At 48.9% G+C, this 17,454-nt stretch overlaps 1 protein-coding gene across 4 annotated transcripts in view; it reads left to right on the top strand.

Annotated features, from left to right (window-relative positions):
- The window catches only part of LOC102685852 (low-density lipoprotein receptor-related protein 1), a 181,736-nt gene that overhangs the window by 129,151 nt on the left and 35,131 nt on the right, over positions 1–17,454 (top strand). For all 4 annotated transcript variants that reach the window (XM_069186716.1, XM_069186709.1, XM_069186705.1 and 1 more), the window contains exons 42-54: positions 2,994–3,183; positions 4,028–4,232; positions 4,947–5,139; positions 6,978–7,103; positions 8,613–8,741; positions 9,324–9,443; positions 9,895–10,008; positions 10,687–10,836; positions 11,016–11,138; positions 13,161–13,277; positions 14,421–14,549; positions 15,694–15,816; positions 16,892–17,032. In XM_069186716.1, the coding sequence (XP_069042817.1) occupies positions 2,994–3,183; positions 4,028–4,232; positions 4,947–5,139; positions 6,978–7,103; positions 8,613–8,741; positions 9,324–9,443; positions 9,895–10,008; positions 10,687–10,836; positions 11,016–11,138; positions 13,161–13,277; positions 14,421–14,549; positions 15,694–15,816; positions 16,892–17,032 (1,860 nt within the window). The remainder of the gene's footprint in view (positions 1–2,993; positions 3,184–4,027; positions 4,233–4,946; positions 5,140–6,977; positions 7,104–8,612; positions 8,742–9,323; positions 9,444–9,894; positions 10,009–10,686; positions 10,837–11,015; positions 11,139–13,160; positions 13,278–14,420; positions 14,550–15,693; positions 15,817–16,891; positions 17,033–17,454) is intronic.

Here is a 17,454-nt window from a genome sequence, read left to right as displayed (position 1 = left end):
CAGTTCTGACCCTGCACAGCCCTGCACAATCTGAACAGGGGTTACAAAAAACCCTGCTTAAAATGTATTGGTTGCTGTATTCACCGTCAGTGCTTTCAGTCATTGTGCAGAAAAATCCCAGTGGTCATTAATAAGGAATAATTTGCCAGTTTCATCTCTGAATTTAGTAAAAATCCGTACAGCCTGGAAAACGTCCACTGTTCTGATTGTTTGGACTTACCTGTAGATTGCCGTCATCTATCGGCTCTCTCTGAATCGCTGTTGTTACAAAGTAAGTGATCTCTGCAAGGTCTGTACGCTGTACTAACTAACAAATTAACGAAGCAGTAATAAGTTGACCAGAAGGAAGTCTGTTCTCATAACAAGCAATACTTGTTACAAAACTCACTTTGTAAACCTAATTATCGCTATTCAGCACCAAAACCTTCCCCTCAGTGCCTAATTTTAAAATTTCTTAAACACCAATACATTTCATGAAAAAACAGTGTCCGAAATTCACGTTCTAATTCTAATTTGTTCTAATTGAGAGAATGAAAAAAAGGCTTACCTCCTCCTGGCACTGAAGAAGTATTGATTTCTGCAACTAAGCAACACTGTACAAATCACTCCCTGGGCCTGATCACGCAGTGATTCCCACGTTAACACCGGTCGATTCGCTCTTTAATATTTCATTGGAGTGCCTGACGTTCACACTTGAGCGTTTCTGGGATCAGCTGTGGGTCAGTCTGGCTGCCGTGACCTTGGGCGGTGATGATGAGCGGCCAAGTGAGCTACAGAACCCAAGCTCAACGCCGCGCGCCGGGGGTACTCGCACAGCGCGCCCCCGGAATTCGCCTGAAGCTCTTCTCAAATTCAGGGCCAGGCTGGAGACCACCCGCAAGGCGCCTTGTGTCCCCTGCGAGTCAGCGGCTGCCGGGCGCTGACTCCCGTGTCTGCGGCAGTGCGGGCGACTCTAAGTCCGCAGCGAGACCTTTTCGTCTTCAGTCATCATTCTCTGGTGTTCCTTTTCTCGTTTATCTTCGTACGCAAACAAGACCTCCCCTAGTCTTGCACGGGCCGCCAGGGTTCTAACTGATTAGTTTGGCTGTTTTTCTCCTTAAAGCAACAGAACTGCGCTGGAAAACCTTGTCCGTTCTGTTTGTAGACTTACAGTGTGTTTGCTGGTGAAAAGGGGACTTTGTCCAGTGAATCAGATTATCCCTGAACTTACTCCGTGTGCTGGGTGGCAAGTTTTCACGCTGCGTCTTCAAGGCAGCAGGTTTGTGACGTGACTCCTCAGTTCCGCACCCACCTCTGCACTGAACTCTTGAGAGAAAAAAACACAGCTTTATTGCCTCTTGCCAAAGAGCAGGCTCTAATCTTCAAAGTGTCCAGTGCTTGTATTGCAGCCATAAAAATAAAATGTCCATTATGGTGATTGCAGATGAAGAGAGAGGATGGAAAGCCTTGAAGTGCCTCTCTCTCCTGTGCGCTTGTTTGCACAGTATCTGCTGGGCCTTGAGCTGTGGGTTATCAGGTGTCTTGGGGATGACTGCCAGCCGTTGTGAGGGCTCCTTTGTTTTGGAGTGTTACGTAGGGAACTCTCAGCGATGCGTCTGGGATAGCTTCCGGATCAGGAAAGATTCTAATCCGAAAATTGGTGATGACATAAATCCAAGGTCCAGTTACTCTTGTTACTGGGTCTCTAAATGGAAACCTCACCTACGTCATTGACCAGAGTTGAATTTGTCTTTAGAAATTGGTGATTTTGATTTAGGGGTAGCTGTAATACCTGTTGCTTTGCAGCTACCCAGGACTAGTCTTGCTGGTCCCTGTACTAAACCTATAACTACACTTGAAGAAGTTTTAAGTAGGTGCTGTAGCTATGTCAGCAGGCGTAGGCTGCAAAGGAACTGGTAAAGGTTTGTTCCATGCTGAAAGGAAAAGAGATGCAAAGGTTTCACCACCAGGCTCCACAGAAGGAATAAACCTCTACTTGTTCCTTTATAACTACACTTTGCAACACTGACTCCCTCACCCCACGCCTCACATTTCTTGGCAGTCATGTTTCACAAATACTCTGTACTTGTACTTTTGTGGTGGAATGGCCAGGGGATTTCACGAGCTGCGGTCTGAACCGGTGCCTCAGCGTGGAACTGTGTAGGAACACCTTACTGTCCGAGAGGTCTCCCAGGAAGCCCCGGGAGCATGCAGGCTCCATACGGCAGGCCCTTCCCAGCGCGTTCCGTGTGCCGGCAGTTGAGAACAGGCTGGTTTCTCCACTGGTGCGGCAGGGCTGACCCCTCCAGGCCCCGCAGTGGGAAAGAACTGCTCTTTTCCCCCGGTCTGTCCTTCGAGAATCTCAGGGTCTGATCTAAAATAGCAGCTGAACCCAGTGTCCTCTGCCTCTGACCGTAAGAGAACTGAGTCTAGAAACTACAGAAACCTTTTAAAAAAATAAAAGTAGTTTATGCTTTTGAAATCCACACGGATGTGCAATAATTGGACAATAATTCAGTACAGTGTTAGGCCCAGCATTCCTATACATAGTGAGACACTATTTGTCAGATTCTGACCTCCAGTACAGGGTTTCCTGTATTTAAATATGTTTCTTACGTGATCCTCATGATTTTATTTTCTTTATCATTGCAGTCAAAGTAAGGGAAGCTTTAACAACACTGGTGAGGTCACACAGTAAGATACAGTAACAGGGTTTTATATAATCTTCACAATGTACCTCTGTTCTGTATTCTCTTCTTTATTAGTACTGTTTTTAGTCTTAGTTAATAGTTTAGACATTTTAATCCACTGTCTTACTTCAGCTCTGTATAAGCATTATCCTGGATGGGTTTGGGTGAAGAGTCTTGCTCAGTGGTAAACGTCAGCGCTTCCTGCCTTGGTCTGGACTCTCCAGACCTCCCGGTTCTGAGTCCAGAGGCCTGGCCGCTGCTCCGCGCCCTCCTCTGGCCAGCGGTCAGTGCGAGCGCTGACCCTGCCTGTCTCTGTCCCTCCAGACGTGGGCTCAGTGGAGGGCCTGGCGTACCACCGGGCCTGGGACACGCTGTACTGGACCAGCTACTCCACCTCCACCATCGCCCGGCACACCGTGGACCAGACCCGCGCCGGCGCCTACGACCGCGACACCGTGGTCACCATGTCCGGGGACGACCACCCGCGCGCCTTCGTGCTGGATGAGTGCCAGGAGTAAGACCCCCAAAATCCACTTGCACCTCGTGTTTAAACCAGGGGGACTTGTCTGCTTTGCTTCCTTGTTTCCTGTGCTACTGTAGATAGTAGATAATAGTAGTTATCACTAACTCAGCGAATCAGCGAAGTGTTACATGGGTCTGTTTTAATATTCTAGTTATGCTCTTTTGGACAGTTTAAAGCAGAGGTCTCCTACCTTAGCCCTGGCACCAGTCCAGGAGGTTGTACGGATCACCTTAAAATCATTTTGTTTCTGGGGTAGAAACGTTATTAATCAATTAAAAAAGTTATTAATCAATGAAGTAAGTAGTGTGTTCAGTCAAGCCTTGAGAGTTGCTGGACACTTTTGTTCCAAGCATTCTGTAAATTGCTTAATTTAATAAATCAACAGCTTGATTGATCCCAGTTCAGTACACCCTGTACAGGACCCCAGTCCATCTGGGCACATACTGTACACACACACACACACTCACACAAGGGCTAATTTTCTCAGAAGCCAGTTAACCCACCAGCATGTATTTGGACTGTGGGGTGACACTGGAGCACCCGAAGGAAACCATGCGAACACAGGGAGAACGTGCAAGCTCCACACAGAGTACCCCAGGTCCCGAATTGAACCCAAGGTCCCAGCACTGTGAGGCAGCAATGCTAAGCACTGCGCCATCGTGCCGCCCTGTCAGTTATTCCAGTTCTATAGAAATTTACAATTCTTTGCTTCCCTGCTAATTTGGGGGTTTTATCCAGGATCCGAGATCGAGAACAGAGAACAGTTTCTCTTCCCGTCTTCACTGTAGTCTTCTGCTGGAGCACTTATGTCATGGGGCCGCGCTTCTCTCCCCAGTCTGATGTTCTGGACCAACTGGAACGAGCAGAGGCCCAGCATCATGCGCGCCACCCTGTCCGGGGGCAACGTGGTGGTGATCATCGGCAGCGACATCCGCACGCCCAACGGCCTGGCCATCGACCACCGGGCCGAGAAGCTCTACTTCTCCGACGCCACGCTGGACAAGATAGAGCGCTGCGAGTACGACGGCTCCCGGCGCCACGTGAGTCCTCGCCCGCGTGGGCGTGCCCGTGCCTCCTGACCGCCCGCTCGTCTCCCATAGCGCTTCCCACTCGCCTGTTTCTCCAACAGTGGGCACACTGTGCCTTTCTGCTTCTTTGTTGTGCAAATTCAAATCGAAAAAAAGCCCTGAAACCTGGAAACCTTTTCTTGCTAGTGGACAAAAAAATAAAAAAGGCACCGTTCCTCCGGATGAGATGTAATACCGAGGTCCTGACTCTCCATGGTCATTGAAAATCCCAGGGCATTTTTTGAAAAGAGCAGGAGTTATTACCCAGGTGTCCTGGCCAAATTTCTCTCTGGCCTTAACCAGTCATGGCCTCCTATTAGTCCCTGTCAACGAATTGGCTTCATCACTCTGTTCTCCTTCCCACTGGTAGCTGATGTTCAGTGAGTGTACATGCGCATCATCCAGGTGGGGCTGCACATTGGTGGTGGTCGTGGGATTCCCCATCACCTGTAAAGCACTTTGAATGCAGTGTCCGGAAAAGTGCTATATAACTGTAAGGATCGGTAGAATTTCCATCAAAATCCAGAAACATTCAATTAAAAAAACACGCGCATCAGCTCTGATTCCGCCGTCACATCATTAAATCTGCTGATTCCATACATCTGTTGTCAAGTAGACATGCTGCGCCTTCGAGAGAGAAAGCATGTGTGGGTGCCTGACTGCCTGTCTCTCTCCTGCCCCCTGCAGGTGATTCTGAAGAATGAGCCTGTGCACCCCTTCGGCCTGGCGGTGTACGGAGACTACATCTTCTGGACGGACTGGGTGCGGCGGGCCGTGCTGCGCGCCGACAAGTACGTGGGCGGAGACATGAAGGTCCTGCGCGCGGACATTCCCCAGCAGCCCATGGGCATCATCGCCGTGGCCAACGACACCAACAGCTGTGAGTCTCCTGGCAGGGCAGGACCCGGCCCGTTCTCTCACCAGGCCGGCACCCCCGTCTCCTTCAGCGCCCCAGGGAGCTCCAGACCCCCCCATGCCTTTTTCTGAAGAAGTGACTCCTCCCTTCTTCTCCGCCATTTGGGATGGTCAATACCCTCCTACATATTAAGTTCCCAATCTGTTGTGCTCTAGGAAAAAAATATTCCGTCCCCTTCCTCTGCATGAGTGCAACATTCCTCTGGGTGGAGGTGTTAGTCTGGCTGTTCTCCTTTACACTGCCTCCAGGGAGCCTTATCCTTCTTGTATCGTGGTCATCAAGAGGGAACATGGCGCTCAAATCGAGGGGTCTAATTTCAGCTTTCTGTAATTTGCTGTACAATTTTTGTGGAGGTCAGTGAGGTTCTGCTCTGTGGTTCTGCAGATGTCAGTGAAGTTCTGCTCTGTGTGAGGGAAAGGGGTTAGCAGGGCTGCGGTATTCCACCCTCTCCCTCCTGTCTTCCCCAGGGGTGAGCGAGTGCGAGAGAGATTTGAGAGCTTTCCTCAGGCTCATTGTGCATGGCTGTTCTGCAGCAGCTGATGTAATTAGGTGACAAAACCAATCTCCCTGAGGAACGAAGGTGCCCAGACACCTGGGGCCTCCTGACTTTGCCTTGTGAAATTGAATTTCTACCCTTGACTCTGTTCTGCCTGCACCCCTCCTCTCTCCACGTCCTTCTCCCCCTGTGTTTCACACAGAAGTGCTGTCAGTGTTCGGCTGCTTTTCATATGAAGATTTCAGCAGCCGTAGCGAATCCCATTTAGATCCATCGCATTGCATTAGTGCCGTGGAGAGGGCTGTGTTAGCGTCTGTCGAAAGGCTGCACATCACAGGGGATCTGCTCCAATTCAAGGAACAGGCCTGCTTGCAATTTGCCGAGCCCCCACTGTGCATTTTCCTTTTACTTGTTTCTTTCTATGGCCAACTTGTAAAACCCAGAGTCCTGCATTCCAGAATTTCTGTTGGAGGTGTAGAGAGAGAGGGCCATGAACCCTCTGCTAACGCCCTCGTTTGCTGGCCTCCTGATCACAAATATGACCAGCAGACCAAAAGAAAAACTCAGAAAGCCCCTTAAAAGTGGAAAGGTGGGGGAAAGAGTTAAACACATTTCAAAGATATGAGAAATTGTCTCTCCATGCTGTCGAATTTAGTTTTGCCATAGCAAAGTGTAAGTAAGCCAAACTCCATTAAGAACAATTTTATCTATAGACTGCAGCCAAGTGTGATATAATCCTTTCCCCCCTCTTTTTAGGGTGTATGAGTTGAGACACGTCAGGAGGCTGTGGGCTGTGTTTCATGGGTCCTAAAGCTTTTCTAGGGAAGAGCCTGAAATAATAGTTCACTACTATGGATACTGATTCATCTTTCCAGGGAAGCAGGGTGCTTTTCTGTGGGACAGGGGGGCCTACAACCCTCCCGCATGTTCTATCACATGGCAGAATAAGACATGCCATTAGGAAATGCAGGTTCACACCTCTCTGCCCCATGCTGTGATACATCAGATTGCAGGGACGCAGGGGCATGATCTTCACAGGCCATTTTGCCTTCCTAGTTTAAGCATAACCCCGGCCGTCGATTATGCAGATGAAGCAGATGAGGCGAATGTGTGTTTATCCCCATTTCCTCCTCCTCTCTGTCCATGCAGCCCTCCCTGATGGGAGGAGGCATAAGTGCGTTGTCCAGCACGTGCCGGGCAGGCTTGTGTGCCAGAGCCCTGCAGCTGGCGCCCGAGGCGTGCCTGGCGTTGCGGTCTCGTGGCGTCTGAGCCGACCCTTTCTGTGATCTCTCCCCCGGCCCCGCAGGCGAGTTCTCTCCGTGCCGTGTGAACAACGGGGGCTGCCAGGACCTGTGCCTGCTGACCGCGGAAGGGAGGGTCAACTGCACATGCCGCGGGGACCGCAAGCTGATGGACGACACCACCTGCAGCTGTGAGTGACTGGCATGCACGATGCACGGCGGGGGGGTGGGCGTTCTTGGTCAACGATGTTGGCTGGCAGGATTGTGATTGGCCCTTTCATGAATAGGTTAATACAAAATTAATTAAAACTGATTGAACGGTGTTCAAAACCTGAAAAACCTTGGTTTTACTCGGAGGAGTTAAAACTGATTGCCTAGGAGGGGTTTGTTCCAGTCTGGTGAAAATTACTGTGTGACTTTTGCCTTTTGATGAGCACCGGCCAGTAACCTGGCATGCAAAGTCTTTCTGCAGGTGAGGCAGAGTCTGTTCTTCCCCCACATACAGAGTGCTGATCGATCAGCAAAGTCTGGCAGCAGCTCCTGAGTGCTTAAGTATCAGTTTCCTCAGCCAGGATCACTCTAATCATCCTCCCCCCATACCTCTCCCAGGGAACTCTGTCCCGGTAGTGGGAAATACATTTAATTCCACACTGACACAAATGACAGCGGGTTTTGCAGAGGTCTGTCGGCTGGTGTGTTTGAAAAGGCGCGGAGGTTCTGAGCACACAAGAAGTCCTTCCGTTAACTCCTGCTGTCGGCATCAGGACAGCGTTGTTAACTGTTGTGAGTTGTGCGTGCATCAAAGCTCATGCCATTACACCCCCTGCCCTGCATAGACAGTTAGGGGTACCTTTGTCTGGCTGAAAAAACACCATCACATGTTTTTGTTGTAAAAGGAGCCTATTGATGCATGTCAATATAGTACACATTTTATTTTATTTTGAGAAAATGATGCCCAAAAGGGGCAATTTGTAAAAAGTAAAACTTATGCTTTAGGTGGGACTCGAATCCGAGAATTCTACCTCTGAACCTCCCATGTGTCACTCTGATTAGACGAGCTAAATTAAAAACTACAAGCATTTATTTTTCCATTACATCAATAACAGGAGCAAGTATTAATGGGAAATGTAGTGAAAATGAGCATGTTATATTTCCCAAAATAGCCAGAGCCACAGCAAGTTGACTGAGTTAAGGAATTTGATACATAAAATGTTTATGACGAAGGTGGATTACTATGGTGTACCTTTTTTGTTTTCAGCTTCCACTGAAAGCTATATAAATATATTAATATTGTTAAATTAACATTGTTAATAATGTTCAGAAATATTATTTTATTACTATTTATTTTTATTTTCAGCTGCCAAAATTCACATTAAGTAGATTTAAAGAAGTAATACAATAGATTAAATGAAGCAACCATTTCACTAACATCTAACGCACACAAGTGCCACCTGTCGATCTTCTTGGGCAGTGAAAAGCTGAATCCGGCATGCTGAATAATACCACGACACAGCACAGGTGGCTTGCCACACACAAGATCTGTACATTTTAACTCTGTCTTTTATCCTTTTGCACAAACCTTTTGGTGTCACTTTGGGATAAACCAGCTGTTTGCTGGTCCTGAAGCGAAGAAGCATGTCCCGGCGGTCTCGGATTTTTTTTCTTTGTTTGATAAATGGCGCCGCTTTTCCATCCCCCAGCTGTGAACTCGACCTGCAGTGTGGTGGAGCAGTTCGAGTGTGGGAACGGCGACTGCATCAGCTACAACCTGACCTGCGATGGAGTCGCTCACTGCAAGGACAAGTCTGACGAGAAGCAGTCCTACTGCGGTGAGTCTGCCCATCCACGAGAGAGCTGGGCATCCTGGTTCTCTCCCCGCTGCAGGAATATTTGTTCCCAGCCACAGCCAGCATCCAGGCGCAACAGCGGTAGTCGGATCGCTCCAGATCTGAGCCCCCTTAGAATCGGAAAGGATCACTCTCACCTTCAATTTGAAGGATTTAATGTACTACTGCAGATTACAGTTCTTCCCATCCCTAATTTAGTGGATCATTAATCCGAGACACAGAGACAGTTTTCCTATTAACTGGATTGTTACTTCTACCAATACTTTACTATAATAAAAACTTGGAAGAGATTAGAGAGGGGAGCTGCAGCAGCATGCCAGCTGTGAAAGAAGATTTAAAGGTTAAGTCCATGCTGAAAATCCCCATGAAGAAGGCTGATGCGAAACCTTTCTTATTTTGTACTTGCAGCATGACGATAGCCTCTGCTTGTTCCTTTTGAACATCTTGTCCAGATGCAGATCAGGCATTAGAACGTGGTCTTTGGCTTCTGGCAGACATTAGGGGTTTGTGTTGCCCACAGCAGGCGGGAAGAGTGTCACCACAACGCTGTCCTTTTCTCTGCAGCCAGCCGCATGTGCAAGAAGGGTTACAGACGCTGCATGAACGGTCGCTGCGTAGCCCACCGCTACTGGTGCAACAGCGTGGACAACTGCGGGGATAACTCGGACGAGCTGCCCTGCAACAGTGAGTACAGCGCTCACCCCCGGTTTCACCCCCGGCTCCTGAGACACGTGTCGTAGTGCCTTGATGTCACTGTCTACCAATCCTGGGCGGCGGCAGTGCTGCAGACTGGGTAACAGAGGCTGCCATAACCCCTTTTCTGGGGTGTATCGGCATTCCCGTATGCTCCCCATCACCGTGTCCAGGTGTGAGAACCCCTGATTTAAGCTTCCATCCATCAGCTTCCGTCCATCCATTTTACAATCACTTCTCCTGTGCAGTGTCACGGGGGAGAGCCGAAGCCTATCCTAGCAAGGAATGCAATCACCACTGCACCGCCGTGCCACAGGGAGGGACTTGTGTCTGAGAGAGCCTAGCCTCAGCCTCTCTGGAGTGAGCCCTGCACGGGGCTGTGTTCGTGACTTGCTCTGGTCCCCGATGCCTCTCTGCAATGCGTCTGTCTGACTCCCCGCAGTGACTCTGTGTACCATGGAGGAGTTCCAGTGCCGAGACGGGAGCTGCATCTCCAGCTCCGGCCGCTGTAACCAGGTGATTGACTGCGAGGACGCCAGCGACGAGATGAACTGCAGTAAGTCTCCATGGGGGGGGGGGGGGGAGATGTTTTCAATATCTTTACAGGCAACCCCCAGCTTTGCAAAAGAGCTACTTTCTGCATGGCCTTACATAAATCTGGAATGTATGCAAGCCAGAGTACATTCTTCTACAGTAGGTGCATACTTAGAGCCATTAACATTATCATTATTATTACAGTACTGTAACCATACAAATTCACACAGGTATAATGTACAGTACTTCCATAATACAGCTGTGCTCTTGCAGAGCAGTTTACAGCACACTGACACACTTCTTCAGCAGTGAGTAAAAGGTAACACTTTCAGGAGATGGGCTCACGAGGCGGAGTGGAACCAGACTGTCGCGGTGCCTTGGGCTGACGTAGGTCTGTGCGTACCTGCATTAGAAAAGAACAGAAATGTCAAAGGAGTCACTGCCTAGTACAGCCACTCAGTCCTGCTTTTCCATTTTGCATGCCAGTGGTAAGAAAAAACAGCCCAGCTTCTCTGTGAGCATCTGTGTCAGGCCCTACATAACACACAGGGTATGTTGGTGAGATGTTGTCGTTATTTGTACTTTGTGTTGGTATTGTGCTTCATGCACACTATTCCTCGATTAAAGCTGCACGTTGTAGACCTTTTAACCGCGAGAAGAGTTCTGATTTCGATTATTCTTTGCTGTGCCTCACCCGAAGCCTCGACGGACTGCTCCAGCTACTTCCGTCTGGGGGTGAAGGGCGTGACCTTCCAGAAGTGTGAGATGACCACCCTGTGCTACGCACCCTCCTGGGTGTGCGATGGCTCCAACGACTGCGGGGACTACTCTGATGAGAGGAACTGCCCAGGTACAGCTCTCCCGCCTGGCCAGTCTGTCCCATGATGCTGTGCTGCCTTCCCAGAAGGCAACACTCTGCTTCCCCTTTCTCCATCCAACGGGTATTGTGCTGACACCCTCTTGGCGTTGTTTGTGTTGACGTCTTTTTTTGTGTGTGTGTGCGTGTGTGTCTTGTGGCCTCTGGAGCAGACAAGCAGAAGCTGAAGTGCCCAACGAACTTCTTCGCCTGTCCGAGCGGCCGCTGCATCCCCATGAGCTGGACCTGCGACAAGGAGAACGACTGCGAGAACGGGGCCGACGAGATGCACTGTGGTCAGTAGGGCAGCGGGCCCCTCTGGGATCATCGCAAGGTGTTCTCGCAGGCTTGTCTGGAAGCGCAGGGGATAACCCATCAGGGGTCACTGGCCATTCAAGTCTGCCGCCATTCATGTTTTATCATAATGTGGGCTAACGCTATGGCTCCTGTCTGGCCAGCACCAGGATTCTGTAACAGAATCCACAGGTAACCCTGTCTGTAGATGGCTCTGTACTTGAGCTCCAATCAAAATTGAAAAACCTTGGGGTTATATTCGATTCTGGCTTAACATTCGACCCACATGTACAGCATACTGTCAAAACATCTTTTTTTCACCTTAGAAATATCGCAAGACTACGCCCTATGCTATCATTAACTGTGGCTGAAAAGCTGATCAACATATTTGTATTCTCTCGAATTGACTACTGCAATGCTCTGCTCCCTGGGGTATCTAAATCTACTCTGAACAAGCTGCAGTATGTCCAAAATTCAGCAGCCAGAATCCTGACCAGATCTAGTGCAAGTGTTCACATTACTCCTATCCTGGAGTCCTTGCACTGGCTTCCGGTCAAATTCCGCGTAGACTTTAAAATCCTTATGCTCACCTACAAGGCTTTACATGGCTTGGCACCTCAATACCTGTCTGAACTTTTATCGCCCTACTCCCCACCTCGCAACCTCCGCTCTTCAAATTCTGCCCTCCTTACTGTCCCCCAAGCCCGTCTACATTGTATGGGCGACAGGGCCTTCTCCTGCTATGCCCCCAAGCTCTGGAACTCCTTGCCCAAGGATATTAGAGAGTCACCTTCTCTAAACTCCTTCAAATCCAGACTCAAAACCCTCCTTTTCAGAAAAGCCTTTACTTAACTGGTTCCATTCTTCACCCCTCTGCTCTTCTTAATACCATCTTCCACGGTCTCCTCTATTTTTATTGTTGTATTGTTGTAATTATAATTGTGTCCTGTCTTGTGAAATTTTCTTATTTATTGTTGTAGTCTTCTTATTTATTGTTATTGTCATCCTGTAAAGCGCTTTGAGAAGCCACCTTTAAAGGCGCTATATAAAATAAAGTTTTTTATTATTATTATTATTATTATTATTATTATTATTATTCTTTTCAAAGTCCTCTCAGGTAGTTCTAAGCAGATCCACTACGTGTGCACACAGGAGACCCGATCACCCGTTCAAGATCTTTCAGATAGTGTTTGGGCTTTCATATACAACTTTCACTACACTGCCTGTCCTAAACGGACCAAGATCTCAATAAAGTGAGGACACTTTCCTTCTGAACCCAGTTTTAGGGTCAGTGGATCAAAAAGAAAAAGATGAGAGAGAATATTTGTCTCTTAAGGGGAGGATTGGAGTAACAGTAATCGAGCAGATGTCAGCTATTTAGAGAGATGAATGCCAGTGAGCAGAGGGTTAGGATTAGGGTATATCATACCCTATAGGGTCACCCTAAAACAATTTACGGTTACCTGTTGTATTGATAGACTCATTTGGTACTTGTTTATATGGATGGGGTTGCTGTCTAGATTGCAGGGCCCTTGTTCCTGCCTGGGATGTGAACTCTGACTCTACTCAGCAGTCCAGAACCCTAACTCCAGCTGTCTCAAAGTAACAAGCAGAGGCCGATCAGCATTGCTGTTTTCATTCTGGCTGCTATGTCCTATTGAGAGACCTTAAGCCGATCTCAGACTCTTAGTGGTCACACTGTTAAGCCAAACTGCTTCTCTGACCTTTGTGGACTCCCTTGCTGATCAACCTGATCAGATGCTTGTTTCACAAGACAGAGCGCGGTACAGAACGCCAGCTGTGCAGCTCTCCTGCTGCATTTCCAAGACCTGCCAAATGGGGGCACTCAAGAGGTCCATAATGTCCACGGGTGTTTTACACTGCAGCCTAGCAAACACTCCTAGCCAGGGATCAGACTGCGCTCAGTACGCAGGCTGCAGTGACTTTGATCTGTCGCATGTCGCCGGTTCGGTTCGGTGCGGGCTGCTCTTGACGGGCCTTTCCCCCCTCGTCTCTCCTCCCAGATAAGTTCTGCTCCTCCACCCAGTTCGAGTGCGGCAACCACCGCTGCATCTCCAGCCGCTGGGTGTGCGACGGGGCGGACGACTGCGGCGACGGCTCGGACGAGGACAGCCGGTGCAGTAAGTGGGAGAGCGGGCGGGCTGCTTCAGAGGGGGCGCGCCTGCGTGTGCTCGCTGGCTCCCCCCTGTGGTCACATTGAGCAGCTGCGTGCCAGGCTGCAGGCGCAATAGTCACGCAGGGCCTTATCAAAGCCAGGTTCTTAGTATACTTTATTCATGTAAAAACACTCAGGTTTATTCATATTTAATGCATCACAGTATATAGGACTAAGTATACTCTATGTGCGGATGTAGCTGGAAAAACAAGTGCATGCATGCACTCTACATCCAAACATCTGGAAATTTGTCAAGTTCCATGTCTGGTGTAGAAGATACAGGCCACAGCTTCTCAGAGTCCAGTTTGATCATACCCAGAAATGGAAAGGCTTGGTTGCATGCCGAGTTTGGCACTGCTGGTCAGTGGCACTGCACAGTTGGGTTTCTTTGGTTTGTCATTCCTTGGCACCCTGGCATTTTGACTGCTTGGTTGAGCCTTCCCCCAGAGGCATGGGCTCTCTGAGACAGGTGAGCAGCAGGCACAGACCTGGTCTGCTCATGGGCAGTGAGGTTGTGCCCTGTGTGTTGGCGTTAATAGTCAATCAGGGGGCTCTCAATCCTGGGTCTGGAGAGACTCTTCTGCTTGTCGTACCAGCTGAGTTCTTAACCTCCCACAGCTAATTGACCCTTTTAATTGAATCATCTGCACTCAGAATGGCCCCACTGCAGGTGTGGGGGGGGGTCATGTTCTTCTGTATTCTTCCCTAGATGTAAAGTATAACAAAAGAGGAGCCCTTCATTCTGATTCACGTATTGAGTGGTTGCTCTCTCCCTTTATCTCTGATCAACCATTAACAGGTTAATTATCCATTAACAGGTAATTAATGGAGTCCAGGGTTGATGTTCATTCCAAAAATCCATTTAATTTTCCCAACTGCTAAAAGCTGCTTGAAAAAAGGTGTCAAGAAGTAATTAGTTCAATTAAATGGATCAGTGAGTGTCGGTAATTGTTAGTGCCAACTGGAACTACTAATTGCTAGTGCAGGGGATGCTTGAGGCCGAGCTTGAGAATACTGTAGACAGACAGAGAGCTGGAGAGAGTGGGCCAGCTCTGCCGTTTCGCCCTTCGTCCTGCTGATGAGGCCCTCCACACTCTCGCCTCCCCAGAGACGAAGACTTGCAGCCCGGAGGCCTTCCAGTGTCCCGGATCCCACATCTGCGTCCCGCAGCGCTGGAAGTGCGACGGAGACCGGGACTGTCCCGACGGGGCGGACGAGAGCACCAAGGCGGGCTGCGGTGAGTGTGGGCTCCCCGTGCTGTCCGAGGAACCCTCTCCCGACGGCAGCATGTCTGCGCACGTCTGCGCACGTCTGCTCGGACACGTTTTGTGGCCAACGGGCAGGTGCAACAAAGAAAAAATCTGTCGTTTGTGGAGAACCCATTTTCAAAGTAGTCACTGATATATCTATACCCAGTCCTCTCTGCACTTATGTTTCAGCAGTGCACAGAGTACCCCAGCAAAGCCCTCCACTTTTCTTTCCAACTTTTTATTTAGTGATGAAAGGAACATAACCAAACAGCAGAATAAACATTTGCCTTCATCTTACATTTTTGTCACATTGTACATATAAAATGAACTATTTACATTATGCCAGCAGGGCCATACAAAAAAAATATACAATTGTTTGATAAGAAACACAACAAACAAACAAAAAAGTCCACACAAAGCTATCACTGCATATTTTCTTATAAACTAAAATCAGGTCCCTGTAGAGAGATCAATTTAATCCATGTTTCCCAGTATTTGCTAAACCTCTCTGCCTGCAATCTGAGAGAAAAAGTTTTTTTTCCCATTATATAGATCTCAGTCACAACAGCCCTCCACTTGTGAAGTTTGTTTCAAACCAGCCGGCTCACCGCACGTTTGCCAAGAGGTTCTGGGGGCCTCTGCATTTCAAGTGTGACTCTGTTAATTAGCTGTTTAATTTATGTGTGTTTAATTCAGTCACGCTGGGGTAGGTCCATCTTTTTGGCCTTTTTGGGGGTTAGTTACTGAATCCTTGCGTGTCCAGAAAAAAAATCAGTTTTACAGGACTGCGCAGAAGCTGTGTAATGGCTTTTAAAGTGTGAAGGAAGTTTTAAATTGCCAAGTGCAAGTGTGGCCAAATAGGTCGAAACAGGCAAGTTAGCCTAAACCCTGCGGGTTGCAGGGAAGGGTTTCGCTGCAGTGTTTCGGCGCTGTGTTGAAAATGAAGAAGCTCATGCACGCCGGCCCAGGCGAGGCTGCAGGGGGCACTGAGTGGTGGGCTCGGACAGTGCACCGCTGCCCTGCTGCGGGAATCAGCTTCCCGGTCAGTGCTCTCAGCGCCGTCCTCGGGGCTCTGTCTGAGAGAGGGCCAGAATTCCCCTCTGTGAGTTAATCCACGTCGCCTCTCCTCAGTGTTCAACAACACGTGCAGCGAGCTGGAGTTCATGTGTCAGAACCAGCAGTGCATCCCCAAGCACTTCGTCTGCGACCACGACAGGGACTGCAGCGATGGCTCAGACGAGTCCCCGGAGTGTGGTGAGTCCTGGCCCGTCTCCCCGAGCCACTGCCGGTCATGGGGAGTCCCCATATCGGTGCAGGATATCGATTTGTGTGTTTGTGTAGGGGGTGTGTTCTGGTTGAATTCCATGCGTCCAGAAGCAGGCAAGCGGGCACCTGTTGTGTGGAATAGTTACTGGTTACAGAACGTACAGTAAGGGGATAGAAAGTCACCACCCCCTTTCAAAATGTTCACCTTTTGTTGCCCTTAAGCCCAAAAATGTTGTGTGGAAAAGTTACAGAACGTATATAGGTCCCGACTCGCTGTGATCATGATAAATCCCAGGATGTTTCTCGAAAAGGTTAGGGTTGTTGCCCCGGTGCCCTGGCCAAAGTTCCCCCTGGCCTTTACCAGTCATGGCCTCCTAATAATCCCCATCTATGAACTGGCTTCATCACTCTGTTCTCCTCTCCACTGAGAGCTGGTGTGTGGTGAGCCTATAGGCGCTTCACCTGTACATTGGTGATGGTTGTGGGATTCCCCATTACCTGTAAAGGGCTTTGAGAGGAGAGTCCAGAAAAGCCCTATATAACTTGTATGAGGAATTTACAGTATATGTGTGATATTTCAGCTTTCAATAGCATACCGACATCCATATATGGTCATCTGAATGTAAAACATAAAGGTTAATCCTGAATATATACTGGTCCTGAAATACGAAAACTGATGTTTATCGGAACTGAGAGAATTAAAGCTGTTTTCTAGCTTTTACATGAACCACAGATAGGGGGAGACACTTGTGTATCTGTGTTCTCTGAAGAGGCCTCCCTACACTGTAACAGCCTGCGCTCCCTGGCTGAGCTCTTCAAGTCAGTGTTGATTATTTATTGCGTTCTTAAAACAGTTTTAAAGAACCTTAGGTTGTCTTGTATCATTGAGCCAAAGGTTAGCGTCATGCAAAGTAAATCACTTTAAAGCTGTTGATCGGAATTGGAGGGTTGGGCTTCGGGGTTCTGTTTGCTTTGAGAAAAGCCCGATTGCGGGCACTCTTCCTCGCGTTACCGACCACATTTCCTCGTCCTTATGCGGCGCGTGCGGGTTCCTCCTCCTCAGAGTACCCGACCTGCGGGCCCAACGAGTTCCGCTGCGCCAACGGGCGCTGTCTCATCAACAGACACTGGGAGTGTGACGGCGAGTTCGACTGTCACGACCAGTCCGACGAAGCCCCCAAGAATCCCCGCTGCACCGGCTCAGGTGAGAGCGCCCCCTGGCAGGACGGCACGTGCAATGTGGGGCTGTTCGAGGCCTGGCCTCAGAGTCCTCTGCATGTCGTTCCTCCTCTGATCTCCAGTTTCTTAATAGGCGTAATTATTTGGAGTGGAAGTTGTTTTTCATTTGATCTGTTTTTGTTTCATGTCTCCCATCTGTTTCCTATTAAAAAAGACCCTCCAAAAACCTATAGGAATTTGGCCCTTGAATTCCCTATGCTGGCTGTAACTTAACACTTCCTGTACCTGGGTCAGGACCTGTGGACTGTCTTCTCTGTCTGTGACACCAACTCTTGTTTAGTGTGTTCACCTTAAGCTCTCTCTGATATGCAATACAGATCCAACAGCAGCATCTGTGGTTTAAGAAACTGTCACTCCAGCGTGGAAACTAGCTGACATGCGTAATTC

This window comes from Lepisosteus oculatus, chromosome 1, assembly GCF_040954835.1.
Source record: "Lepisosteus oculatus isolate fLepOcu1 chromosome 1, fLepOcu1.hap2, whole genome shotgun sequence".
Lineage (NCBI taxonomy): Eukaryota > Metazoa > Chordata > Actinopteri > Semionotiformes > Lepisosteidae > Lepisosteus > Lepisosteus oculatus.
The sequence above is the reverse complement of the archived record's forward strand: the minus strand, read 5'-3'. Positions and strand labels throughout refer to the sequence as shown.